The sequence below is a fragment of the Ischnura elegans genome, chromosome 5 (assembly GCF_921293095.1).
Source record: "Ischnura elegans chromosome 5, ioIscEleg1.1, whole genome shotgun sequence".
NCBI classification, from domain to species: domain Eukaryota; kingdom Metazoa; phylum Arthropoda; class Insecta; order Odonata; family Coenagrionidae; genus Ischnura; species Ischnura elegans.
Genome location: NC_060250.1, coordinates 76950256 through 76972852, shown reverse-complemented (window position 1 = coordinate 76972852; position 22597 = coordinate 76950256). Strand labels below are relative to the sequence as shown.

At 36.6% G+C, this 22597-nt stretch overlaps 1 protein-coding gene across 2 annotated transcripts in view; it reads left to right on the top strand.

The window, feature by feature from the left end:
* LOC124159094 (PAN2-PAN3 deadenylation complex catalytic subunit Pan2) overlaps positions 1-20943 on the top strand; it is a 31635-nt gene extending 10692 nt beyond the window's left edge. For both annotated transcript variants that reach the window (XM_046534635.1, XM_046534636.1), the window contains 14 exons: positions 428-537; positions 1017-1146; positions 1433-1675; positions 3877-4099; positions 5208-5387; positions 5910-6085; positions 6865-7024; positions 7835-7989; positions 12870-13126; positions 13648-13871; positions 14891-15020; positions 17770-17991; positions 19518-19627; positions 19990-20943. In XM_046534635.1, the coding sequence (XP_046390591.1) occupies positions 428-537; positions 1017-1146; positions 1433-1675; positions 3877-4099; positions 5208-5387; positions 5910-6085; positions 6865-7024; positions 7835-7989; positions 12870-13126; positions 13648-13871; positions 14891-15020; positions 17770-17991; positions 19518-19627; positions 19990-20162 (2493 nt within the window). In that variant the 3' untranslated portion in view covers positions 20163-20943. The remainder of the gene's footprint in view (positions 1-427; positions 538-1016; positions 1147-1432; positions 1676-3876; positions 4100-5207; positions 5388-5909; positions 6086-6864; positions 7025-7834; positions 7990-12869; positions 13127-13647; positions 13872-14890; positions 15021-17769; positions 17992-19517; positions 19628-19989) is intronic.
* The last annotated feature ends 1654 nt before the right edge of the window (positions 20944-22597 follow it).

The window sequence follows — 22597 nt, the reverse complement described above, 5'->3', positions numbered from 1 at the left end:
GTCACAAGTGATACACATCTTCCAATTATTTCGGTGTGATTTGTCTACTTGAATTGTGAGGCTAACTCTGGTAAGGAGGGGTCTGCTTTTGCACAGTGTAACAACTGGATGTAATTCTCTTGGACCTGGTAGATGTTTCAAAATTACCAGCGTTTCAAGGTCGAAAACACAGGGATTAACCCTCTGGTAAACTCCTAGAAACTGGAAATTATGTTTATTAGTGTGGGTGTCATCAATTCTATTAGAAACTCAGGAAGCAGCTGTGAATTGTGATTTGTAAATTGGAAACGAGTAATCACAGTAACTCAGATTTTTAGCTCAAGGGTAGGCTTTTTAATTTTTGTGCTATGAATCTGATGAAAAACAATGAATTTTCAGTCTTACAGATTGTTTTTGGGGATTAATTGATTTAACTCTTGATTCACAGGTTCCGTATAAATTGGAGAAACGAGGTAGAAGTCATAAATCTTTTTCCAGCGATACTCGACCTGGCAAGATGGGGGAAGATGGAAGTTCCGTGATGGCCATCCCGAGAAGGTAATGACTGTCTTGGTATTTTTGTGCATTGATTTTTGTTCAACGTGAAGTCTCAACTATGATTTTTCCCTTAATATTATCCTGAATACACTTTGCTTTGAATGCTTTTTGCTTTTCACTTCACATTGAATGCACTAAATTTGGTAAGTTAAAAGGAGCTACCATGAATGTTAAAATGAATTTCATAAATCCACTGGGAATGTTCTTATGCCATTCAGCACTGAAATGCTATATTTATGTTTATAACTTAATCTAATCTTTATGTTACTAGTGACCCCATTTTTTCAATTTAAAAAAAAGGTCATTCATGGCCTTTTATTTCACAACTTGGACATCCTATTATGTGGTAATGCACTACTTCCTAATTCCATTTGTCTCTTTTAATGATATGATATTTTTATATGCCTTTTTCTGCATGTTATTTCGTTAGCTTTTGAATTGTCCCGTGATTTGAGTTACTAATAATACAAATTCTATAGGTACCGTAAGATCGAGGTGAAGTATTCCAAAATGGGAGCGGATGATTTTGATTTTGACCTCTATAATAAAACTGGTTTTTGTGGCCTCGAAGCCACTTTGCCTAATGCGTACTGCAATTCAATGTTACAGGTAAATATGTTTTCGCAAGTTGTTGTGTACTTTTTTCTAGCATTTATATCATTCCTGGTTCATTCTTCTTCTATTTAACTTGCTCCTGCTCTGGGTCTATTGGTGACTGTGGCAACTTTCAAGGTGGTTCAGTTTGTTAACTTACGCACTACAACAGCATGTTCCTTCTCTCTCTCATTTTGTGAATCAGGAGCATATACCTAATTTTGGCAAACTTGTTCTTTGAAGAATGGTAATTAGTTCTCAGGTATTTTCCTCATTTTATAAGTTCCCCTTTCTTTTCCAGGTATTGCACTATATAGATCCTGTACGCTCCATACTTCTATCTCATCTGTGTCAGAAAGAATTTTGTTTATCCTGTGAACTTGGCTTCCTTTTTCACATGCTGGATATATCTCATGGTTTTCCGTGTCAAGCTAGCAATTTTCTGCGAGCTTTCCGTACCATTCCAGAAGCCTCTGCTCTTGGTCTGATTCTTTCTGATCAAGGGGAGTCTAAGAAGAAAACTGATCTCATTCGCTTAATACAGGTGGGTAGTGGCTCTCCTTAGATTTGATCCCTTAAGAGCAGCGGTTCACTACTGACTAAATGTCTGTGAGAGATTAGGTAATTCTCATTTGGACTTATAAATAGTTCCCAATTAATCAGTTATGAGTGCTTATCTCAAAATGTGGCATTAAACAGGATTTTTCTCATTTTTTCATTACCCACGCATGTCACTTATTCATGGGAGTGTCACCAGCTGCCAATGTTTGCTCATATAAATGTCAATCGGAAGTTAGGGTGGGAGTTTGATCAGTACAAGGGAAGTAGAGAATATTTTCAGGTGACTTGATTCTGTTTATTTTATACTAGTAGGCCACCCCGAATTGCTTGGGAAGGATAGTACCAAGGTAAGTGAGAAACTTGGAATTTTGGTCACACAATAGGATTTTTAGGCAAAGGAGCAAAGCAAATATGATGATAGTTCATAAACATATGTAACCACATGCAATGGAAAAAATTATTTCTGTATACCGCATGCAGGATCCGCTTATACCCTGCTCAGCAACATTGATCATTATGTGTGCCCATGCGTACATAAACCAAAAACGTAATGTGAATGCACATCCCTGCAAAAAAGGTTTGCACCGAGAGGATTTATAGTTAAGTGTCGAATCTTTTGAGTTATATTTTCCCTTTTTAAATAAAAAAACTTTATAAATTTATTTAAAATGAAGAAATTTCACCAAGTCAAGCCTCAAACCATCAATTTTACTATACATATTTTCCCTTTGAATGTGTCAAGAGGTGTGCCTACCCGGAACGATGTCCAAGCACATAAGTTTTATAATGTGACGTGACAAGCGAGGAAAAAGATGTGTAGGACAAATCCAAAGGTAGAGCTACGGACTTCGGGAGCATGAGATGTACCTACATACTTATTTTTGGTTGCAATCCGTTTGTAAATGCTTGGTGGACAGACTAACAGACATCCTCTTTTATATATATACAGTAGACTCCCGATTATCCGGGCTAATGATGGGGAGGGACAGCCCGAATAATCGGAAAACACAGATAACTCAAACTGTCACTTAAATGTCTTGCAATGTTCATAATTTACGTAAAACAAACAATATATTATTATTTATGCAGTTATTCTGTTATTATAGAGTGCTTCGAGAACTCAATGAGAGCTTTCTTTGCCAGTTTGCGATCTAATAAGCGGCGATAACATGGTTGTACTCGTATTATTAATGCTCCATGTTAGGCCTGGTTTTGAAAACCACACATCCGTGGCTGTGTGATCGCGGATACAGAAAAGTGGTTTGCACAAATGCTTCAAAACCACTGCTCAACGTTGGAAACTACATTGTCAGGCACCACGCCACGCAGTTCCGTCTCGCACAAGTTGTCCGGGTTGCAACTGCTGCCGGACAAGTATCCGTAATCACGGAGTGCGGTCGCGCACTGCAAGGCTTGGAAAACATGAAACGGTGCTCCTGCGAATGCAGGTAACGCGCAATCACTTTCGTTTTACAAAGGGGATTCTGAATGAAATGATAATGCAGTGTATCCTAGCATTAATGTAGTAATTCCGATGTTTTTGCGTCCGATTTTATTTTTTTTTAGAAAGATCGCAGAAAAAATTGAGAGAGAGTGTAAATCATGCACGGGTAATCTGCAACCCTGATAAACCGCAGCTGGATAATCGGTAGTCTGCTGTACCTCTATTTTCAGGATGACATGTTTGTTCTTCTTAATCTCAATGGCTTTGTGGATGAGTTTGGGTGTGAAACTTACCACCAATTTGCTTCTTAGCTTTATGCTGTGCTATAGCTGACTGAGTTGTTTGTCCTTGTCCGATATTGTCCGCAAACTACTGTAATTTGCTCTTCATATCATAAATTCCCCCTATTTCTCTCCCACTTGATATATATTTGGGAAAACATTGGAAGCATGGATAAGTGACCCGCAGATATAAACCATAGCCCTAATATGCCCTCAGGAAGGGGGGCATTTAATTGGGAAAACAGTCAGAGATGTTGGTGGTCCATAAGTGATTCCTTAAATTACTGTTTAGTTTTTTGGCCCAATTGTCCTGCTGACTTACACAGTTTGAGAACCAATGCCTCAGGATAGTAAGAATTTGTGACCATAGACATGTAGAATATAAAGGTAGTCTCATGCAATCAAAATTTGATGGCACTGAGCGATTCAATCATATTCATATCATACGTTTCGTTTCAGAGTTGGAATAGGTTCATTCTGCATCAGATGCATTTTGAAATTTTGGAAGAAAGGAAGAGGAAGCAGTTTGAAACCCAGCAAATGTACTTACGATCCGAATCTCCGGTTCTCCCTGATCAGTTTGTGTATAAAGAAAAGGACTTCCCTTCAATATCTGGAGATATGCAGCCCAAGGTGGATAAAACTAATTCTGATGAAGAAAAAGAAAATGGACCAGAAGAGAGTATGAATTAAATTTTGCTGAATCTCAATTTATAGAATCTGATTTGCATTTTTGTCTAAATTTAATGGCTTACTTATAGAGTCCGATTCAACTGTGGGGTGGAATAATTCCTATCACTTATGTTGTCAAAATCATCATTCAAGAAAATCACATTGCAAAGATTATAACTTCCTCTTAATATTCTCTAGTATGAATCAAGTGATAGATCTCTTGATAACAACTCATTTTTCTTATTTCTCTCTGTGACTTTTACTCTTAGGAGTGTATCTCTTTGAATGATAAGGAGTTATGGATTTCTTAATGAATGACGTTGATGAAATACTCATGGGCATGGCTTCTTTTCCAGTGCTTAAGTTGCAACAAGTCTGTTTCTCATTTTCCTGTTACATTCATTTTTTTATTTTCCTCATTTTCACTTAACTTACAATACAGTTGAATTCCAAGGATTTTAACCCTTTCAGTTATAATGTCCATTAAAAAGGGCATGACCTAAGAGATTCTTACTCCCTAGTTATTATATCTGTCCGTTAAAATGAATGTGGACCACAAAATTTTCTGCATGAAAGATATCCTAACGTTTTGGCTTAAGTTTTTATAATATCACATACACATATTAATTAAAAACAGCAAAAAAAAATATTTCTACCTACAGGGAGAAAAAAAATGTCTCACTGAAAGGGTTAAATGTATTTCCTAGCTGAAGTTATGTTCCTATCATAAATGATTCATTGATAAAAAATTTTCAAAAATCCAGTTTTCATCACTCATAAGACTTTCTTTGAGTATTTTTAACATCAGCTTATTGAGTGCACTATTTCTCATTTTGCTTATTTCTTTGTATGAGCATTGTTCTTTGAAATATATTTGTGAGTGTATAAGACAGTGTTGCGAGAAATATTTTGGGGTGCATTTTGGGAGGGTCACTTTACTGGGTACATTGATGACCACATTTTCAAAATATTTTGGTGATAGGAGGCTAAGAAGCAGCCTTCTGAGTCGATTTATGATTCCTCACGTTCAGAAACTGTAATAAACACTGAATTTTGATGTAGTTATAAAAGTTGTATCATTGTCTCCCTTGCTGATGAATTTTCTTTTTATTATTCAGAGAAAAAAGGAAAGGACAAGCCGGAAATTGGTGAAGAAAATCCTAATGAGGAAACAGATATTAGTCGTCTATTTGGAACGAGACTTAAAAATATAAACAAATGCCTCAAGTGTGGAAATGAAGTTATTAAAGAGTCTTCTCTATTGCTGTGCAACCTCATATATCCTGACCTGTCATCAGGTAATTAAATTGTTGATTTGTGCAAGAGGAGATGGTTTATTGAATGAGCTCCATCTTACTGAACTCCATTGTCATCTCTAATAATTATTGTTTGACATTGATTTCATGTCTGATGTAGTCTCTTCTCTTCAATTGTTCTATAGTATTTTTTTTACTTTGGCATTCCTTATTTCGTATTTAGAGAGAATAATGAAAGTTCTTAAAGCTTTGAAAGCTATTATTTCAATTTTGTTGAAGTTATCAATTTATCAATTCATCTCTGTTTTTAATTTTATACTTTGTCACTCATATACTTTAATACTATTACCATCAAAATTAAATTCATGTCTGTGCTGAACTCTGAATGAAATCTTAGCCCTTCATTAAAGGTTTTACCCTTCCTATGGTAAATTTCCATACAAAGGAGCTAAAGGATGTAAAATTTCCTATGAGTAATTCTCTATGCACATATCATCTTTTTCTTGAATAATCACCCCAAGGTACTTGCCTGATGCATTAAAGCATGTTTCATTCATTTTTCAGGAAAGAATAACAAAGAATATAATTTTTCTGATATTCTTCATCAAAGTCTATGCCCTGAACAGACAACACCTGCATGGTGTGATCACTGCTCAAGGTATCAACCCACCCACCAGTCAAGGAGAATACAAGCTCTTCCAAATATCCTTGTTAACAATTGTGGTATGGAAAGTCAGAAAGTGAGTCGATAGGAGTAAATATATGCTCTTTTATGGGTTAGGATTATTTCCTAGAAAATTAATGGGTAATAATTGTATAATTTTTATTGATTAATCTAACTTCATTCACATGCATGGGTGATGAACCAGATTTCAATACAACTGCCCTCTTCTTTAGCTTCCTCTTGAATAAATAATTTTAAAGTTATGAAAGACATACGTATAGAATGGTTCCTGTGATTATTCAGTTTATTTATCAGTGCATAATTGTTTAAAATAGTTTCATGCATTTAATAAGGACTATAAGGAAAGAATAAAACTTTGCTAGTTCTACAATAATTCAGTCACTCGTGAGCAGTTTCAATACAATGTGTCATCTTCTGGCCCGGTTTACAAAATTCTCTCATGTGTGTCATGTGGGGGTATGGATAAGGAAAAAGGGGGAGGACAGAATGATGGGTTGCTGGTGTGTGAATCATGGTAGGGGAGAGAGGCCTGGGTGTCTGTGTATCCGAGTCCCCGGACTGTGATGAGGTAGATGGGTGAAGGGCTAATTGGTGAGGCGAGGAAAACAAGTTAATGAGGGGAGAATTCCATGAGTACAAATGGTCATTGACTAAGTTGATGTCAGGGTTGTTTCGGCTTTGAAGTATTTCAAGTTGTTCTTGGGCATCGTACGCAAACATTTCTATAAACAAATGAGGTAAACAACCTAATATTTTTCTTTCATTGGCAGTGTTAAACTGAATCCATGCATAGCTTATGATTTAATATATTTTCTTTGGCAACTATTCTTTCAGGACAAGACTTTCTGGCAGACTCAGATGGACCTACTTGTTCAGAAAGCTCAGCAAAATATAGGCAATACTGAGGACCAACTAAATCCAAACGTGAAGCAATGTCGCTATGGGTCCAATTGTACCAGAGCTGGCTGCCGTTTTAGGCATGCAGGAAGAGCAGGTGATTATATTATGATTTACTACTACTAGCGAAATTTTATCCTCCAGTTAATGTTCACTCTACATCCAACTTTACGTGTGAAATTTTGTTGGAATTAAAATAAATTAACTTATTTTTTACTTTTTATCATAGTATTTTCTTTTAATGCTATGTTCCATCTTTAGGCTAAATGACTTGTGATTTTTCCTTGGTTTTCCTTTCGAAAAAGTCAATTTCAAAGAGTTAAATTCATTTTTTCAAGAATGACTGCTCTGCATTTTTTTAAGTATGACTTACTGTAACAGTGGTGCTCTGTCAGAAGTAATATGTAAGTTCATTTCTTTCACAGAAATATTCATGCTACTGGAAGGTTAACATAAGAGTTAAATGTGGGTAAAAGAATTCTTGGCATTTTTTTACCAGTGGGTGGGAAAATTGTTCTAGTTAGAAGAGGGGACTAGCTAACCAGAAAATTCTCTGATTTTATTTCCAATCCCAGAAAAGTATTTCAAATTTAGGTCGAGGAATTCTTTTAATGGTGGCTGGTTCCCCTAAGTTTCAAATGCTTGCTAAAATATTAATGATCGTCCTAGGATATATTCATTCTCACATTGTAGTAGCAACATTTGTATAGGTGAGCCAAGTACTCTACATGTTAGCTTACTTTCATGTTGTCTGTGTTTTTAAGTGGTCAAAATCAAAAGCCATTTTTTGTCCTTAATATCTATAATGTTAATATGTTTTCTTAACTATGATAGTGAACCTTTACCATGTAAGTGATATACATATTTGAGTAATTTTTTTCCTTTTTTTATATTTTCGGGCATTTAGAAACTAAGACCACATCTAGCTCACATCTGTATTATAGTAATTCATGGTTGCCTCTACACATCCAAATTGACTTGATGGAAAGTGGATCTCTGAGGATAAAGAAAATTGAACCACCTCCTTGTGTTAATAGTCGGCCTAAAACAGAGGAACAGAAGGTAAGGACTCCATTTAGGCTCTTTTTTTTTGCATTGTGATTGCATTTTGCTTTTAATTATTTTTATATTCAAATACATAATGCAGGAGTGAGAGGAAATAGGGTAGTTTCCTTCATCAAAGAAAACGAAAGGCATTGATTGTGATTCGTTACCCACCATTAGTGTATTCATAATATACAAATTATTTGGTTTTAGAAATACCGGTTTAGACAAATGGCAAGGGTCAGTTATATCCTCATTTGAAAAAGGCCAGATTGGCGCCCATGCGATGCCACTCCACATGACGTCACAGGGACCTAGTTTCTACACGAGAGGATAGGAGTTTTACATCATCTGAGATTACCAATGCATGCATGAGGCACAGAACTCAGGGAAACATGTCTTAATAATCACCTATTAAAACTACCGAAGGTCGGAAAGTTTTCTTTGTTTGATGAGGTATTAATAATCCTTATTTAATGTTGTGTTTAATGCTTAATGAGATGTTTCCCTGTGCTCTGTGCCTCATGCATGCATTGGTAATCTCTGACTCATCTGTAAAACTCCTGACCACTCGTATAGCATCTGGGTCCCTGTGACAGCACGTGGAGTCGCATCACATGGCCTCCAATCTGGCCTTTTTCAAGTGAGGTTAAAATTGATCATTAACATTCGTCTAAACTGTGATTTCTAAAACCAAATAATTTGTATATTATGAATGCACTATGTTGGATAACGAATCGCAATCAATGCCTTTCGTTTTCTTTGTCATTAATTAATTTTTTTGTACAATTAATTAACTAAGTTAATTAATTGTACAAAACTGATCGAATCTCAAAAAAGTGAGATAAATTCATTAAAGCAGGATCTGAGCATAATGCGTATCAGTGATGCTCGTGATAGTGTTAGTGATGCTCGTGTTATTGCTGCAACGCCAGCCCAAGTTCGTGGCGATGGTACCTCAGGAACATGCAACGTACGTGAAAGTGTCCCTACTGTGTCCGGTGCTCCCAAGCCTCCTTTCCCAATGATTCGGGTGGATTATAATTCCGCTCCCGGTGAATTAAGTGATAAAAATAGTGTGACAACGTTGAAATCGTCGAAAAAAGTGTCTTTTGCTAACATTGCTGCTCGGCCTGATAAGAGCACCACGGAGGTTGTTCATCGAGTGAAAGTCCCCGATAACGTAGTGAACTCCCTGCAAGATGATGCTGACGGCTTCATCTTTCAAAAATCATCGAAACGCAGGAGAAAATTCCGCACGATCGTCGGAACGAACTCGAACTGTGCCATTGCAGGCGTTCCCCGGAAAACACATTGGCATGTCTGGAGATTCAGCCCTGACTTCACGGTAATTTCATTAAAGAAGTTTATCACGGACAGGATATCCATATCCGATCGTGATTTAGAAATTGAGAAACTTGATGTAAAGAATGGTGAATACGCATCTTTCCGGGTATCTGTGAGTGCTGACGTTGGTAAATCTTTTCTGAGTCCAGATTTTTGGCCTAACTATGTGTCGATCAAGAGTTTTTTTTTCGGAAAGATCGCGTAAACCTCCCTCAAGGATAGTTCAATCAGATCTGATCGTTCTACACCTTAATGTGCAATGTTTACGAAATAAACTTCTAGAACTTGAAGTACTGGTCAATGAACTTAAACCAGATGTTATTTGCTTGAATGAACACTGGCTGAAGTCTGATGAATTAAAATCAATGTGTCTCTCAGGGTATCGAATTGTTACTGCCTACTGTAGGTCTAAGTTAAAAAATGGTGGAGTTATGATTTATGCTCATGAATCCATTGATATTTATCCTGTAAATGCCCCCATTTTGAACGAAGACCAAATCTTTGAGAGTTGTGTGACCGGCGTCACTAAGAATAACAAATGCTATGTAATTGCTTCTATTTATAGATCTCCTCAAAGTGCCTTTAACGATTTTATTGTCAAATTTAATGTTTTCCTTGAGATGCTGCTTAAAGCACCGGAGCCTTCCAATATCATTATTGCAGGTGATTTCAACTGTGACTTGCTTCAAGATTCAAGGGATCGAACTGACTTTCTCAATTTAATCACCAGCTTCAGTATTCAAATAACTAACTTCAAACCAACAAGAATAACTCAATCATCACAAACACTTATAGATAATATCCTCACAAATATTGATCTCAATGCCACAAAAACTGTTGTGGTAGAAACTGACATCTCTGATCATTTTCCCATTCTCACTACAGTATCAATCAAAACTCATTCTACACACAAAGTGATCAATAAAAGAAATTTCAGTGATCACAATGTCGCATATTTTCAATACATTCTTCAAGCTCAGGATTGGTCTGATGTATATCGTGCTAGTTCCTTTGAAAAAAGCTTTCATGCTTTTTACACTACCTTCCAATATCACTTTGATGTGGCTTTTCCGCTAGAAACCAAGAAAATCCAGAATTACTGTAAACGTAAATCCTGGGTCACCAAGGATATTCAATTTTACTCGAAAGTCCTTAAAAACCTCGCAATTGAATCAAAAGCATCTGGTAATGAGGATTGTAAGGCACATTACAAGGAAATGAAAATATGGTATAGGAAATTAATTGTAACTGCAAAAAGGACGTTTAATGACAATACATTATTTAATGCAACCAACAAAACAAAAACTGCCTGGAAAATTATAAATGCTGCCAAAGGAAATCTTAATAATCACTCTCTACCGAAAATGAAGGACACTACAACAGGCGCTCAAATAAATTACACTGCCCTTGCTGATCTTTTCAATCAACATTTCTCCAAAACTCCTAGCTCAACCTCATCCAATAATCCTTTCAGACCGTCATTCACCACTACTATGTCATTCTTTACCAGTCCCTGCAGAGAATCTGATCTCAAGTCAATCATTACCAAACTAAGCCGCAAAGAAAGTACTGGGCCAGATGAAATAACTGGGAAAGTGATATTATCCTGTTTTGATATCATAAAGTTACCTCTAATACACTTAGTGAATGAATCACTGAAACTGGGCATTTTCCCAACACCACTAAAAAGGTCAAGAATAATTCCTCTCTACAAAAATAAGGGCAGCATTGATGACCTCAATAACTATAGGCCGATTTCACTACAGAATACATTTTCCAAAATTTTTGAGAGAGTCATGTACACTCAATTAATATCCTACATGGACAAATTTAACCTCTTTTCCAAAGACCAACATGGTTTTCTTCAAGGTAAGTCTACCACTTCTGCAATTTATCGAGCAATCGACAATATACTACTTTCCATTGATAACAAACGTGAAACTTTGGGGCTTTTCTTTGACTTCTCCAAGGCATTTGACCTTGTGAATCATAAGCTGCTCTTGTGCAAACTAGATAGTATGGGCATCAGAGGCACACCTCTCAACTGGATTGCATCGTACCTTCACAATCGATCTCAGACGGTAAATCTTTTGATCGATGGCACTAAACATACCTCTAGTATTTGTTCTTCCTCAATGGGTGTCCCACAAGGGTCTATTCTTGGACCTTTTCTATTCTTGATATACATTAATGATTTACCTACAACTTTATCATACACAGATAATATTACACCAATCCTATACGCGGATGACACAAATGTGATCATCTCCTCCTCTTCACGTAGCTACCTAATTGATAAAGCTAGGCAAGTTACGGAAATACTTGGTAAGTGGGCCAATGAAAACCATTTAATTGTAAACGCTGAAAAAAGCAAATTGATTCATTTCTCCAAAACGAAAAATCTCTCATCAAGCCTACTTATTAAGAGTAATCACAAATCAATTGAGCAAGTGTCTTCTCTTCAGTTTCTGGGTGTATGTTTGAGTTCAAATCTTTCTTGGAACCAACATACTGATCTCTTGAGTCATAAACTAAGTTCCATATGTTACCTACTAAGACAACTCAGTAGTTCAGTAAGAAGGGATACACTCCTTACTCTGTACTATGGGGAGTTTTATTCCCATATCTTACACAGTATAATTTTTTGGGGCTCCTCTCATATCAACTCATTACGCATTTTCAGACTTCAGAAAAAGGCTGTAAGAATAATAGCCCAGAAACCATCCAGATACTCATGCAGACCCCTATTCAAGGAGCTAGGCCTTCTGCCTCTGCCTTGCATTTATATCATGATTACTGTGCTGTACATCAAATCTAATATCATAAGCTTTCCCCTTAATAGTGACCATCACCCCCATCACACAAGATGCAAGCATGACATACATTACACTACTACAAGAACAAACTTAAACAAACTGGGCCCGAGGGAAATGGGGGTACGACTTTATAATAAACTCCCTGCTGATTTAAAAAATATTAAAAAATTTAACGCTTTCAAAATACAATTAAAAAGGTTCCTTCTTTCAGGTTCATATTACTCTTTGGAAGAATATTACATGAGCTAAGGGCTTGATGGAATGTTATACGTGATTTTTTTTTCCTTTCTTTGTTATGAGTGTTTTATTATATGTGATATATATGTACACTTATTTTATGCTTGTGATGTTTTTGATGGACGTGCCTTATACCTGTGCAAATGTACCTTGGTCTTTTGGGCAAATAAAACATATTATTATTATTATTATTTGATGAAGGAAACTACCCTATTTGCAAATAAATTGTGCCACTTGACTCTTTTTCAACTTCCAAGTCTCATACCACATTTGCTGACACATGGCTGCATTTCATTAAAAGTAGTCCAATGCCACTAGCTCAAACATAGACTGACTTAGGCTTTTTGTCTCTTTGCTTCTTTGTGGTTCCAAGATCTCCAACTGTTATGATTACTCAGCTTCCCCTCAAAGTGGATTAGCCTGAGCCCATATTCCAAACTCATGATGCTGCAGATACTTTTGGTCTAATTTCATTTATCTTTTAATTGATTTCTCCAGGCTGATGATGAAAAGGCACTGGCAGACAAAGAAAAATCTGAAGAAGAAACCACAATTGAAGACAATGAAGGAGAGGATGGGTGTGTTATTCAGTCTGTTGTTTATGATCTGTGTTCTGTGGTGTGCCATATACATGACCAAGCAAGTATCAAGGACAAGAAGGACCATTTAGTGGCCCTTGTGAAAGCTGGGCCTGGATATCACATACGCTCTGTTGGTTCTCCAGTCAGTCAGTGGTATATTTTCAATGATTTCAGGTAACTTTGTTGTTTTACTACGTGTACATTCTTTTCATCAATTGGTTAATTGCCTTATGATATCCATTTGTAAAGATTTTAAGTCATAATCTGAATAATTTGATAAGGCCAGTATAAAAATATGTCATATGACTTCATATTGACGTTGGGGTGCATATCTGTAAAGCTTACTGTATTAAATAATAGCAGTTACAAAAAGGCAATTCTTCCTTTGAAGATGTTGTATTTATATTATATTTTTCAATTTATTTAAGGTATTAACCTGTAAATAAATCACATATAAATGCACAGTAATTTATGCCTTTATTTATCATCGTTATTTTTTGTAAGCTGGACCAGTAAAAATAAATTGTAGCTCTGCTTTGCCAACATTAATTTATTTTGCACATCTGTGAAAATTGTGTGAATGAAAAAATTGGGCTTATAAAATTTAATCACTAATTCATATCATGAGCAGTGTATTCTGAATTTTTGTATTAATACGTCATAATGAAGAAAAACATCTTGATTTTTCCTTTCAGTATTATGCCCATTGTTGCCCAGGAAGTTGTGTGGTTCAACTTGGAGTGGAAGATTCCCTGTGTTCTCTATTGGATACGGAGTGATCTTCCTCCTGATTTTGTGCCTCCAATACGTAATCCTATATCTTTGGATGTATTTGGAGAAGACAAATGCCTGGCAAGAAATGGAGGCCGCAAAATGATAACATTTACACCTTTAGCTGCAGATGAGATGCCATCAGAAGGTTAGTACATATCCCATTTTGAATCCTGTAAAACCTAGGCCTCCTGCTAGTTGTCCACAATGGGTCGTCTTGATATTCAGTCAATAGAAAATGAAATTCTTGGAAGAATGCTTCAACTAAATAAAATGTTTTGAATTGTTTATGCATTGATGAAATGAACCTACATATAAATCTGGTAAGCATGGCCACAATGAATTCACGTTAATTGCAGCTGACCAAACCACATCATTTTGCTCTGCAAAGTTTTGGATTGTTTGTTGCACCCTCTAGAGAAAATATTTGCACATACGTGTTTCTTCCCTCTATGCAGCATTCAGTGACACCTCCTTTCCATTCACCATCTTATTACATGAAGAACTTCAAAATTATTCAAGGATCATCCATTGACTATCCAGTGGCGCACCTTTTCTGAATCACCCACAAGTGCTCATACATATTTAATAGTGCTTTGTATAGCTTGTGTAAGCAGAGCAACCCGAGTACATACATATCTGACTTCAGCTAGTTCCTCACCCCTTCATTTGGGATACTCCTGCAATGCATATGTCCTGCTTGCAAATTTTGTGTACTGCTATACTGAATCAAATACATTTGGTTAAAAAAATTGAGCTTAGGATACATATCGATGGCTAAGTTCTAACAACAGTAATCTCAAAAATAGCAACTTTTCAAGAGAGCAAAAAATGATTAATTTTTTTATTGTACTTGAAAATTAAGAACCAAAAATTCATGAAACTGAAAAAGAAGCATACATTTGCCAACAAAGGGTTGTTTTTGCTTAAATTTTATTGGGATCTGTGTTTTAATTTATATTACACACACATCACAATTATTTTTTAACGTTATTACACTTTGTTTAAGATACCTGTGTCAAACCGGCCAAATTTTGAGATATGTGTTGTTAGAACTTAGACATCGATATATAATATACCTCAAGGTTTTCATTCTTCAAAGCTTATTTATTGTTCATTATTTTCAAAAAAAAATTTACTGTGCTAATGACAAATTTTGAATTACAGGTGAAATAGTTGCAATGGATGCTGAATTTGTAACATTAAATCAGGAAGAAGCTGAACTTCGAAGTGATGGAAAGATGTCAACAATTAAGCCATCACATATGTCTGTTGCTCGTATCACATGCATTCGAGGGTAAGTGAAGAAATTGCTGTTTTTATTACCTACATGCAGTGGCGGCGCGTGCGTATTAGCATGTTAGCAAGTGCACACCCAAAGATGAATAAATTATAAAAGAAAACTATTCCTTTGCAACGAGAAGGATAAAAGTACTGTCTGCATATGCAAGAAACATGAGCCTCCGAACGCTACAGCTATCTCCTTTTCGAATTCACCGCTCTACAAGTATGCGATCCCGTGGCATCATGCCGGGCGCATTTTCGGTCTGTGCGATCGCTTGAGGGAGCTCTGGCGGGACGAGGTAAGCGGGGGGGTATGTGCTGTTCTAATGGGTGATGGGAGCAGACCCAAAACGATGCGAGTGCGCACGCGCATATTTTTGGTGACTGACTAGCAGGTAGTGTAGTGGTGTAGCCGCCACCTACACTACCTGCGCCCAGGATCCTAGTCCGTCTACAGAGCCATCTGTATGGCCGTTTTCTACACTACTTCCTCATAGGGTGTAAGGAAAAGAGAATGAATTTCAACTACCGTCACTTGTAAAGGTGTGTTGAGAATAATTATTTTCATGCATGCTAATATTATTTCTGTTCATGCAATTTTAAGGGTAGAATGTACCAGTGATATGTTTTGCTTGCTATGTATTCTATTACGACGAAATATGATGCTCATGGATTAGGATTAACATAATATAATTAAATCATCCTATATATCTGCTCTAATGCACACCCTAGATAAATGACCACCAGCCGCCACTGCCTACATGTTATGTATTGGTTGGATTGCAAATCTCAATCATGGCGTATGTTATTGTTACCCTTAATGAATACCAATTATTTTCCTTCATATCTTTTGTTCTGTCATATCCCTACTGTGCATAAATCCATGGTAAAATGGTCTAAGTACATACTTTGTCTCCAACAGAAAATAATGGGCTAAAGTATGACTATTATTATTTAAGTATTCTACTGATTAAGGTAGTACATGGAGTACTTGAGAAGAATTCTGGGATCCTTCCTCCCCATCAACCACTTCCCTCTTCAATTCACAATAAGGCCTACTCCCTTTCATTCTATCTAAAAATCCTATTCTTTTCCTTCCTCTCCCTCATTTACCTAATATCTACCCTCTAACGCTGTTTTCTACATCCCCTCCCCACTAAGCACTCCCTCCATCCATACCTTCTGTCTCCTCTGTATCTCACCTAAAAGCTGCCTCTCCTCACCCATTAAGTATGATGCCATAGAAAAAGACTGAGGGCTGCTGAAAGATATGGTACTATTATTCCTAAAATTCCCTCTCTCGTGGAAGTATGTACACCCTTGGCAAATGTTTTGAGCTAGAATCCACCATTGCATAAAAATGAAACGTAATCTACCATGGTGTCCGTAGTCACTCCTCTGGCCTACTCCAGGGATGATTTCAGTTATGCCTTTCATAACCTCCGGAATATCCATTGTGGGGATCATGTCCAAAGCTGATACTTTTTATCTATGTATCTTGAGAATAATCTCTGGATCTTTCTTCTCATAGGATGAACTTTCCTTTTTCTTGGAACATCAAATCTGGTTTCACCAATGGTAGCTTGCGTTTCCTTAATGATGTTGTCAGGTTCTTCTGTTTCTCTTTCTTCCTTTCCTAACCCTATCCTTAACCCTTTCGAGACCGCGGAGTTTTCGTCTTAGCTTGACTGCTGTACCGAGCCCTAAGAGACTCTTCTTTCTCGTGGTACGGAGCATTTTTGGAGGGCATTCGTTAAGAAGGGTCTTGCTGAACCTTTTTCGACCCCTCCACGGTGGGACTCCGCATTATCTCGGACTCCGAGAGTAGTTGTGCTCCCTCCTTTCCGGGTTTACGACCATACCTGCGGCATTGGTTCGCTGTCAACTTATGTATTGCTTATATGTATTTAGCAAATGAATAATTGTTGCTTGCACGTAAATTACAGACATAGAATATAATTCCTCATTTTTATCTGAGCATTGTCAAATTTTAAACGAAGTTCTAAGGCCATTATCAAAGCATTTAACGCAGCAACAATTTCCATGTTGATGTTTATACATAACTCGAGATATAAGTTAATATTTGTCGTAGAATTTCGTTTAAAAATTCTAAACGTGGCTCAAAAGACAAACAATTCAATTCTTAGTTTATATTTCTTGAGAAATGAGCAAAAATTTATTTCGAAAATTGACTCTATAAACAATTGTATGACCGCTGTCCCTTACCGCTGAGAGGGGTTATAAAAGACGAAGGGTCCGGGTACCTGCTCCCGGATTCGGAGGGTTAATCCTAAACCCCGAAGCCTTGGGTCCCGAGACAATGGCGACCCAAACCCACGACCGTCCTGAAAGGGGGAGAGCTAGAAAACGTATATATACGGGTTTCGTTTTCTTGACCGGGAAGCTCTCACACGTATATATACGTCCGTGGTCTCCCGGGTCAGGAAACGTCCACACGTATATATACGTGTACGGTAGGGAAAAGGTTAATTATCTGTTAGGCTCATTTTGCGGTGGTGCCTTCCTGGGATTGAGTCCAAGTTGGTCGACAGTTGGTTTTGGGATATAATAATATGGCCAACTGAGTTTCCATTTCATATTGCATACTAGAGAATGGTGGATAGAGGAAGATTTATTGTTTGTCTTAACTTTCTTTTCTTTCTACCAAATTCTTGTGATGAATTTTTACTTTTTCGTAGTTTTTTTTAAGAATATTTTATTCTCCGATGTATGTGTACAACATTATGTTTCGTTTGATTCAGGCAAGGACCTCTTGAAGGCACTCCATTCATTGATGATTACATATCCACTCAAGAGCAGGTTGTTGACTACAAAACAAAATTCTCTGGCATCAAGCCTGGTGACTTGGATGCCAATTTCAGCTCAAAACATCTCACAACTCTTAAGTCAACATATCAGAAACTTCGCTTTCTAGTTGACAATGGAGTCAAATTTGTTGGTCATGGGCTCAAAAATGATTTCAGGTAAGTGAAAAACAAAATGTTGGAGAAGGTGGAACAATTGTTACCTGTTAATGTTTATCATGAAAGGGATGATTATTAGGATAACATTAATTTTGGGCACTATGTATTTGTTTTTCTATCGTTTTTGTTCAGAGTAAAACAAATGATTATTGTTAGCTTATTTTCTTGTATACCATATCCTTTGTATAAGATGTGTACCTTATTTTTCAATGAGGAAATTTTGGGAAAAAATTATTTTTTGAAAAAATGGCCTAATTAGCTTCTTTCCCGTGTGTAAATAGCAGTTATGTCTTGAAACTAAAAAAATAATCTGTACTTATTTTCCATGCTAAACCAGCTGAATAGGACTACAAAATAAGGGGCAGATGATAGCCTACATTAATAGTTAATAATTTTCTAGTCCTCATGTAACCCAAGAATCCTGATGCCTTAAGCATGCCCCTTTTATCATCATTAAAAGTAAAAATATAAGGATAAATGGTTCAGAAAGAATATTTTGTACAGAGTCTATTTCAAAATTCATTCAGAATGGACTTGACTGAGATGAAACCCATGGCATGGAACATATTCTTCGTGAAACTACTCTTTCTGTTTTGTGCAAACTTCTTGAATTTTTTTTTTCATTTCATTTGCATTCTTTCTCCTGTACGCATCTCACATCTATGGAAAATCATAGGATTTTTCTTCCTCATAGATAAATCTTTCCTTTCTGTAGAAATAGCAAAGCATGGTTTCCATAGTAGTAGTGGGACCTGTCATCCCAATGACGGCGCAGGTTTTTCTCTACCCCCACCCTTCCATCCGTATCCTATCCTTGGAGGCTTCATCAGGCTCTCATCCTCCTCCTTATTTCATTTCCTGTCCTCCCCCTTCGGAGGTGAAAAGCAAAGGCTTATAGACCCAGCCTTTGGAAGAGTAACTCCTGAAGCCCATCCTGGGCCATTGTTCCACCTGTACACATCTCACCTTCTAGAGAAGAATTGAAAAATTTTACTCTTCCATTGAAAAATCTGCCCCTTCCATGGATACGTCAAATTATGGTTTCTTCAGTAGTGGCCCACACCGCCCTAAATGGGGGCATTGAGATTTCCCTATCCTTTTCCTTCCAATCCTATCCCCACCTCAGAGCCATCAGTGGGCTCCTAATTGCAGCTGCCCCTCTTTCCTTTTTCCTTCCCCTCCAAACCCCTCCATAGGATGACTGGGCATATCGGTTATTGTACTGGGTCCTTGCCCCAGTGGTTGTGACCTTGGATGTTTTATCTTACCAGAAAATCAATAATGGTTCATCATGGCTTTTAGGAGAAAAGCATGACTATAGGCAGAAATGATAATGCTCTGTGTTAAAGGTCATCATCAATTTATTGCATTATATGTTTTAGTAATTGGGAATAAATATTTCAATAAATTGGTGGTGTTTCCATGATTTGGTTGCTGTATTTTTTATGCATGCATTCATCGTCAGAAATTACTGTATAAGTGTGTGAAAAACTGGATAGGTTATACATATCTTTATCTTTTTTTAGAGTTATCAACTTGGTTGTTCCTGCCGAACAAGTTATTGATACAGTTATACTATTCCATATGCCTCATCATAGAATGGTATCACTACGTTTTCTGGCCTGGCACTTTTTAGGTAAGAATAGATGCTTATTAACTAATGCATATTGTTATGAAACAAGGTTTCTGTGAACATATTTTTATGACACATACCACATTTAATTTCATAATTTAAAATTAATATTTAGGGGACAGAAATCGTGAATAGAATTTATAGGAGGGTATCTTTCTTTACATTATAATTTAAATGAATTCATAAATGTCACTACAGAGAGACAAGACTAATTGTGCTCGGGATATCACTCTTTAGTTTTACACTAGGTTGAGGGTGTCATTATTTCACTTTATCTATATCTCTGTGATATAATGGAGCATCTGCATTGCAATCTCCATTAATGTAATGCACTAATCGTTTCCTTTGTTTTCTCAATGGGACAGGTGTGAAAATTCAGTCAATCACTCACGATTCCATAGAGGATGCCAGGGCAGCATTACAATTGTACCAAGAACACACTCGATTGCAAGCAGAAGGCAAGGCGTCTGCTGCTTTGAAAGTTCTATATGAAGTTGGGAAAAAGCTCCAGTGGCGTGTTCCTGAATGCAATGACTGAAAATGCGGTGATTGAGTTTTTGAGTTAAGGTTTTCTCAGTGAAAGAGCCGAACCATCTGTGGGTATTTTGCCAAACGCACTCCAATTAAATTTATTTTTGTTCATGTTCGTAATGTTGCCATGTCATATTTATCCATTGCTCTTGAGATAATAGTTGTTCCATGTAAATTATATCCATCATGTCACCATGTGAAATATTTTCTATGATACACATACCAACAAGAATGTACAAATATCCTGTGATCATTGATTTAGAAGTATGATTGAATTTTTAGCATAGAAACGATTTCATATTTTTTTATCTGAAAAGGAAGGTGGGTGCATAGCTCCTCTTTTTAATCTTACTCCAAGATCGCGCAGACTTATCAGAGTCATGGACATTTATGTGGAAAGTCTTTTTCAATTTATATGGCTAATTTATTTTTGTGAATTGTGATATTGAAACAAAAGGGAAAAAATCCTTTAAAAAACAGATTAATTAATAATGTGGGGTTTTTTCTTGCTTTTACCGAATCGAAATCAAGATAATTGAGATTTACCGATAATCACTGATATTTTTGACTCATTTGTTAACTTTCATTTCCAATAATTGCTCGGATATTTTGTTTAATTTTATTTTTTGTCCTATTTACAAATTTGTGATGGTTGTAGATGTACAAGTACCTGTGATCGAATTGAGTGATTTTTGTTATTATCATCTTCTCTAAATGATCTGTGAATGTTGCTGATGTGTCTGTGTGTGGATGTATTATTTCTGATGAATTAAAAAACTAAACCATAAGCATTTTCTGTTTCTCATCACTATATGTATCTACTGATCTCTCGTTACCATTAAAGAAGGAAGCTTTTAATTCATACACATTTCATATGCGCTGTAAAAATATTTTTGATACTTTAAAAAATGGTTATTGGTGATACTAATTGGCACTCCATTTATTAGAGTCCAAGTACACCAGTCCAAGCATGAGTATGGAATCAAGTTTTGTTTTTATCCATCAAATTTGTTTCAATCCTTCATTCTATTTGACCATACAGGTGTGATTTTGTCATTATCATCATCAAATCATACTTAATTATTTTGCTTCATTTGTATCAATTTATTTTCCCATAAAATCTTCATAGAGGACGTTGTGGTCCTATCAAATAAGTATGTAATCATCTTGTCTCTTGTTTTTCATCCCATGATAGATTTGGATTATTAGTACTATGTAGTTATTAATTGTATTATGCATATTAATTACATATTAGTATGTAGTTAGTAATTACTAGTATGTAGTTATTTCTTTGATTTTAGTACGTTTGAAAGTTATACATGGTGTTTTTGTGAAATTTTGAGTTGTTTTGAGGGCAATTGACTGATTTTTTTTACATGTAACATTTCTTGTTAACCATTATCCAATCATGGCTACTGAAATTGGCAAGGGAATGAAGGATTTGCCTATATATGTCTGATTTCCAAGTTGTGAAGCAGCTGATGGAAGTTCTAGGGAATATGGCAATAAAATGTCCGGTGACACTGATAAAGATACATATTATATATACCAAGAAAACTGTATGTGCTCTAACTTGGCAGTATTCTAGTGATTCTGAAGCTGATAACAGTTCTGATGTGACTAAAACAATAAGTGGCAATAGTTCATAAGTGTGAAGGCTTTCTCTTTCTTTTTGAGGATAAACCCTCCCCTCCCCTCCAGAGCTCAGAGAAATTTTTAGTTTAATCCATTTTACTTAATTGGATTGATATTACTAATAGAATAGTGTAAGGTTTAAGTAAAACATCCCTCAGAAAGCCGTAAAACTCACCATTTTAAACCATTTATCTTAAAATTCCACAATATATTAATCTCGCACCTACCGCTTATCCTGGTGGGTATTCCATACCCCCACACACCTCGGTATTGGTTACACACACCCGTAAGTATTAGTTGCGCCTAAAACCCCCTCCCCAGCCTTAATTCCTAGATGCACCCCTGCTGCTGCTTGTGTCTTCAAGTTGAAGACATGTGTGCTGGGTGGCTGCTTTGGTTTCCATTATACATAAGGGCCTCTGTCCGGTCATCTTTGAGAGCTGCTTTTCTGTTGGTTAGTTCCCTCTTCTAAGTGCGGTCTACGTGGCACTAAGGCGAATGAGTGAAACTGTCTATTTTTTTAGTGCTCTTCGTGGTGATCTTGCCGGCAGACTTACAATGATCTGCTAGTCTCGCCAATGTAACATTTCCCAGTGGAGCATGCCACTTGATGTACTCCTTCATGTTGGTCATGGTGGGGTGTGACTTTCACTGGAGGAAGTTGGTCACCAATTTTTCTTGCACTGTCGAGTCTGGTGATTAGACTGTGCTTCTTCAATGATCTGGGTATCTTTTCACTTGTCCATCCATCATGTAGTAATAAAGGCCACTCTTTATTGGCCTTGCCTTTCTTGAAGTTTCTGGTGG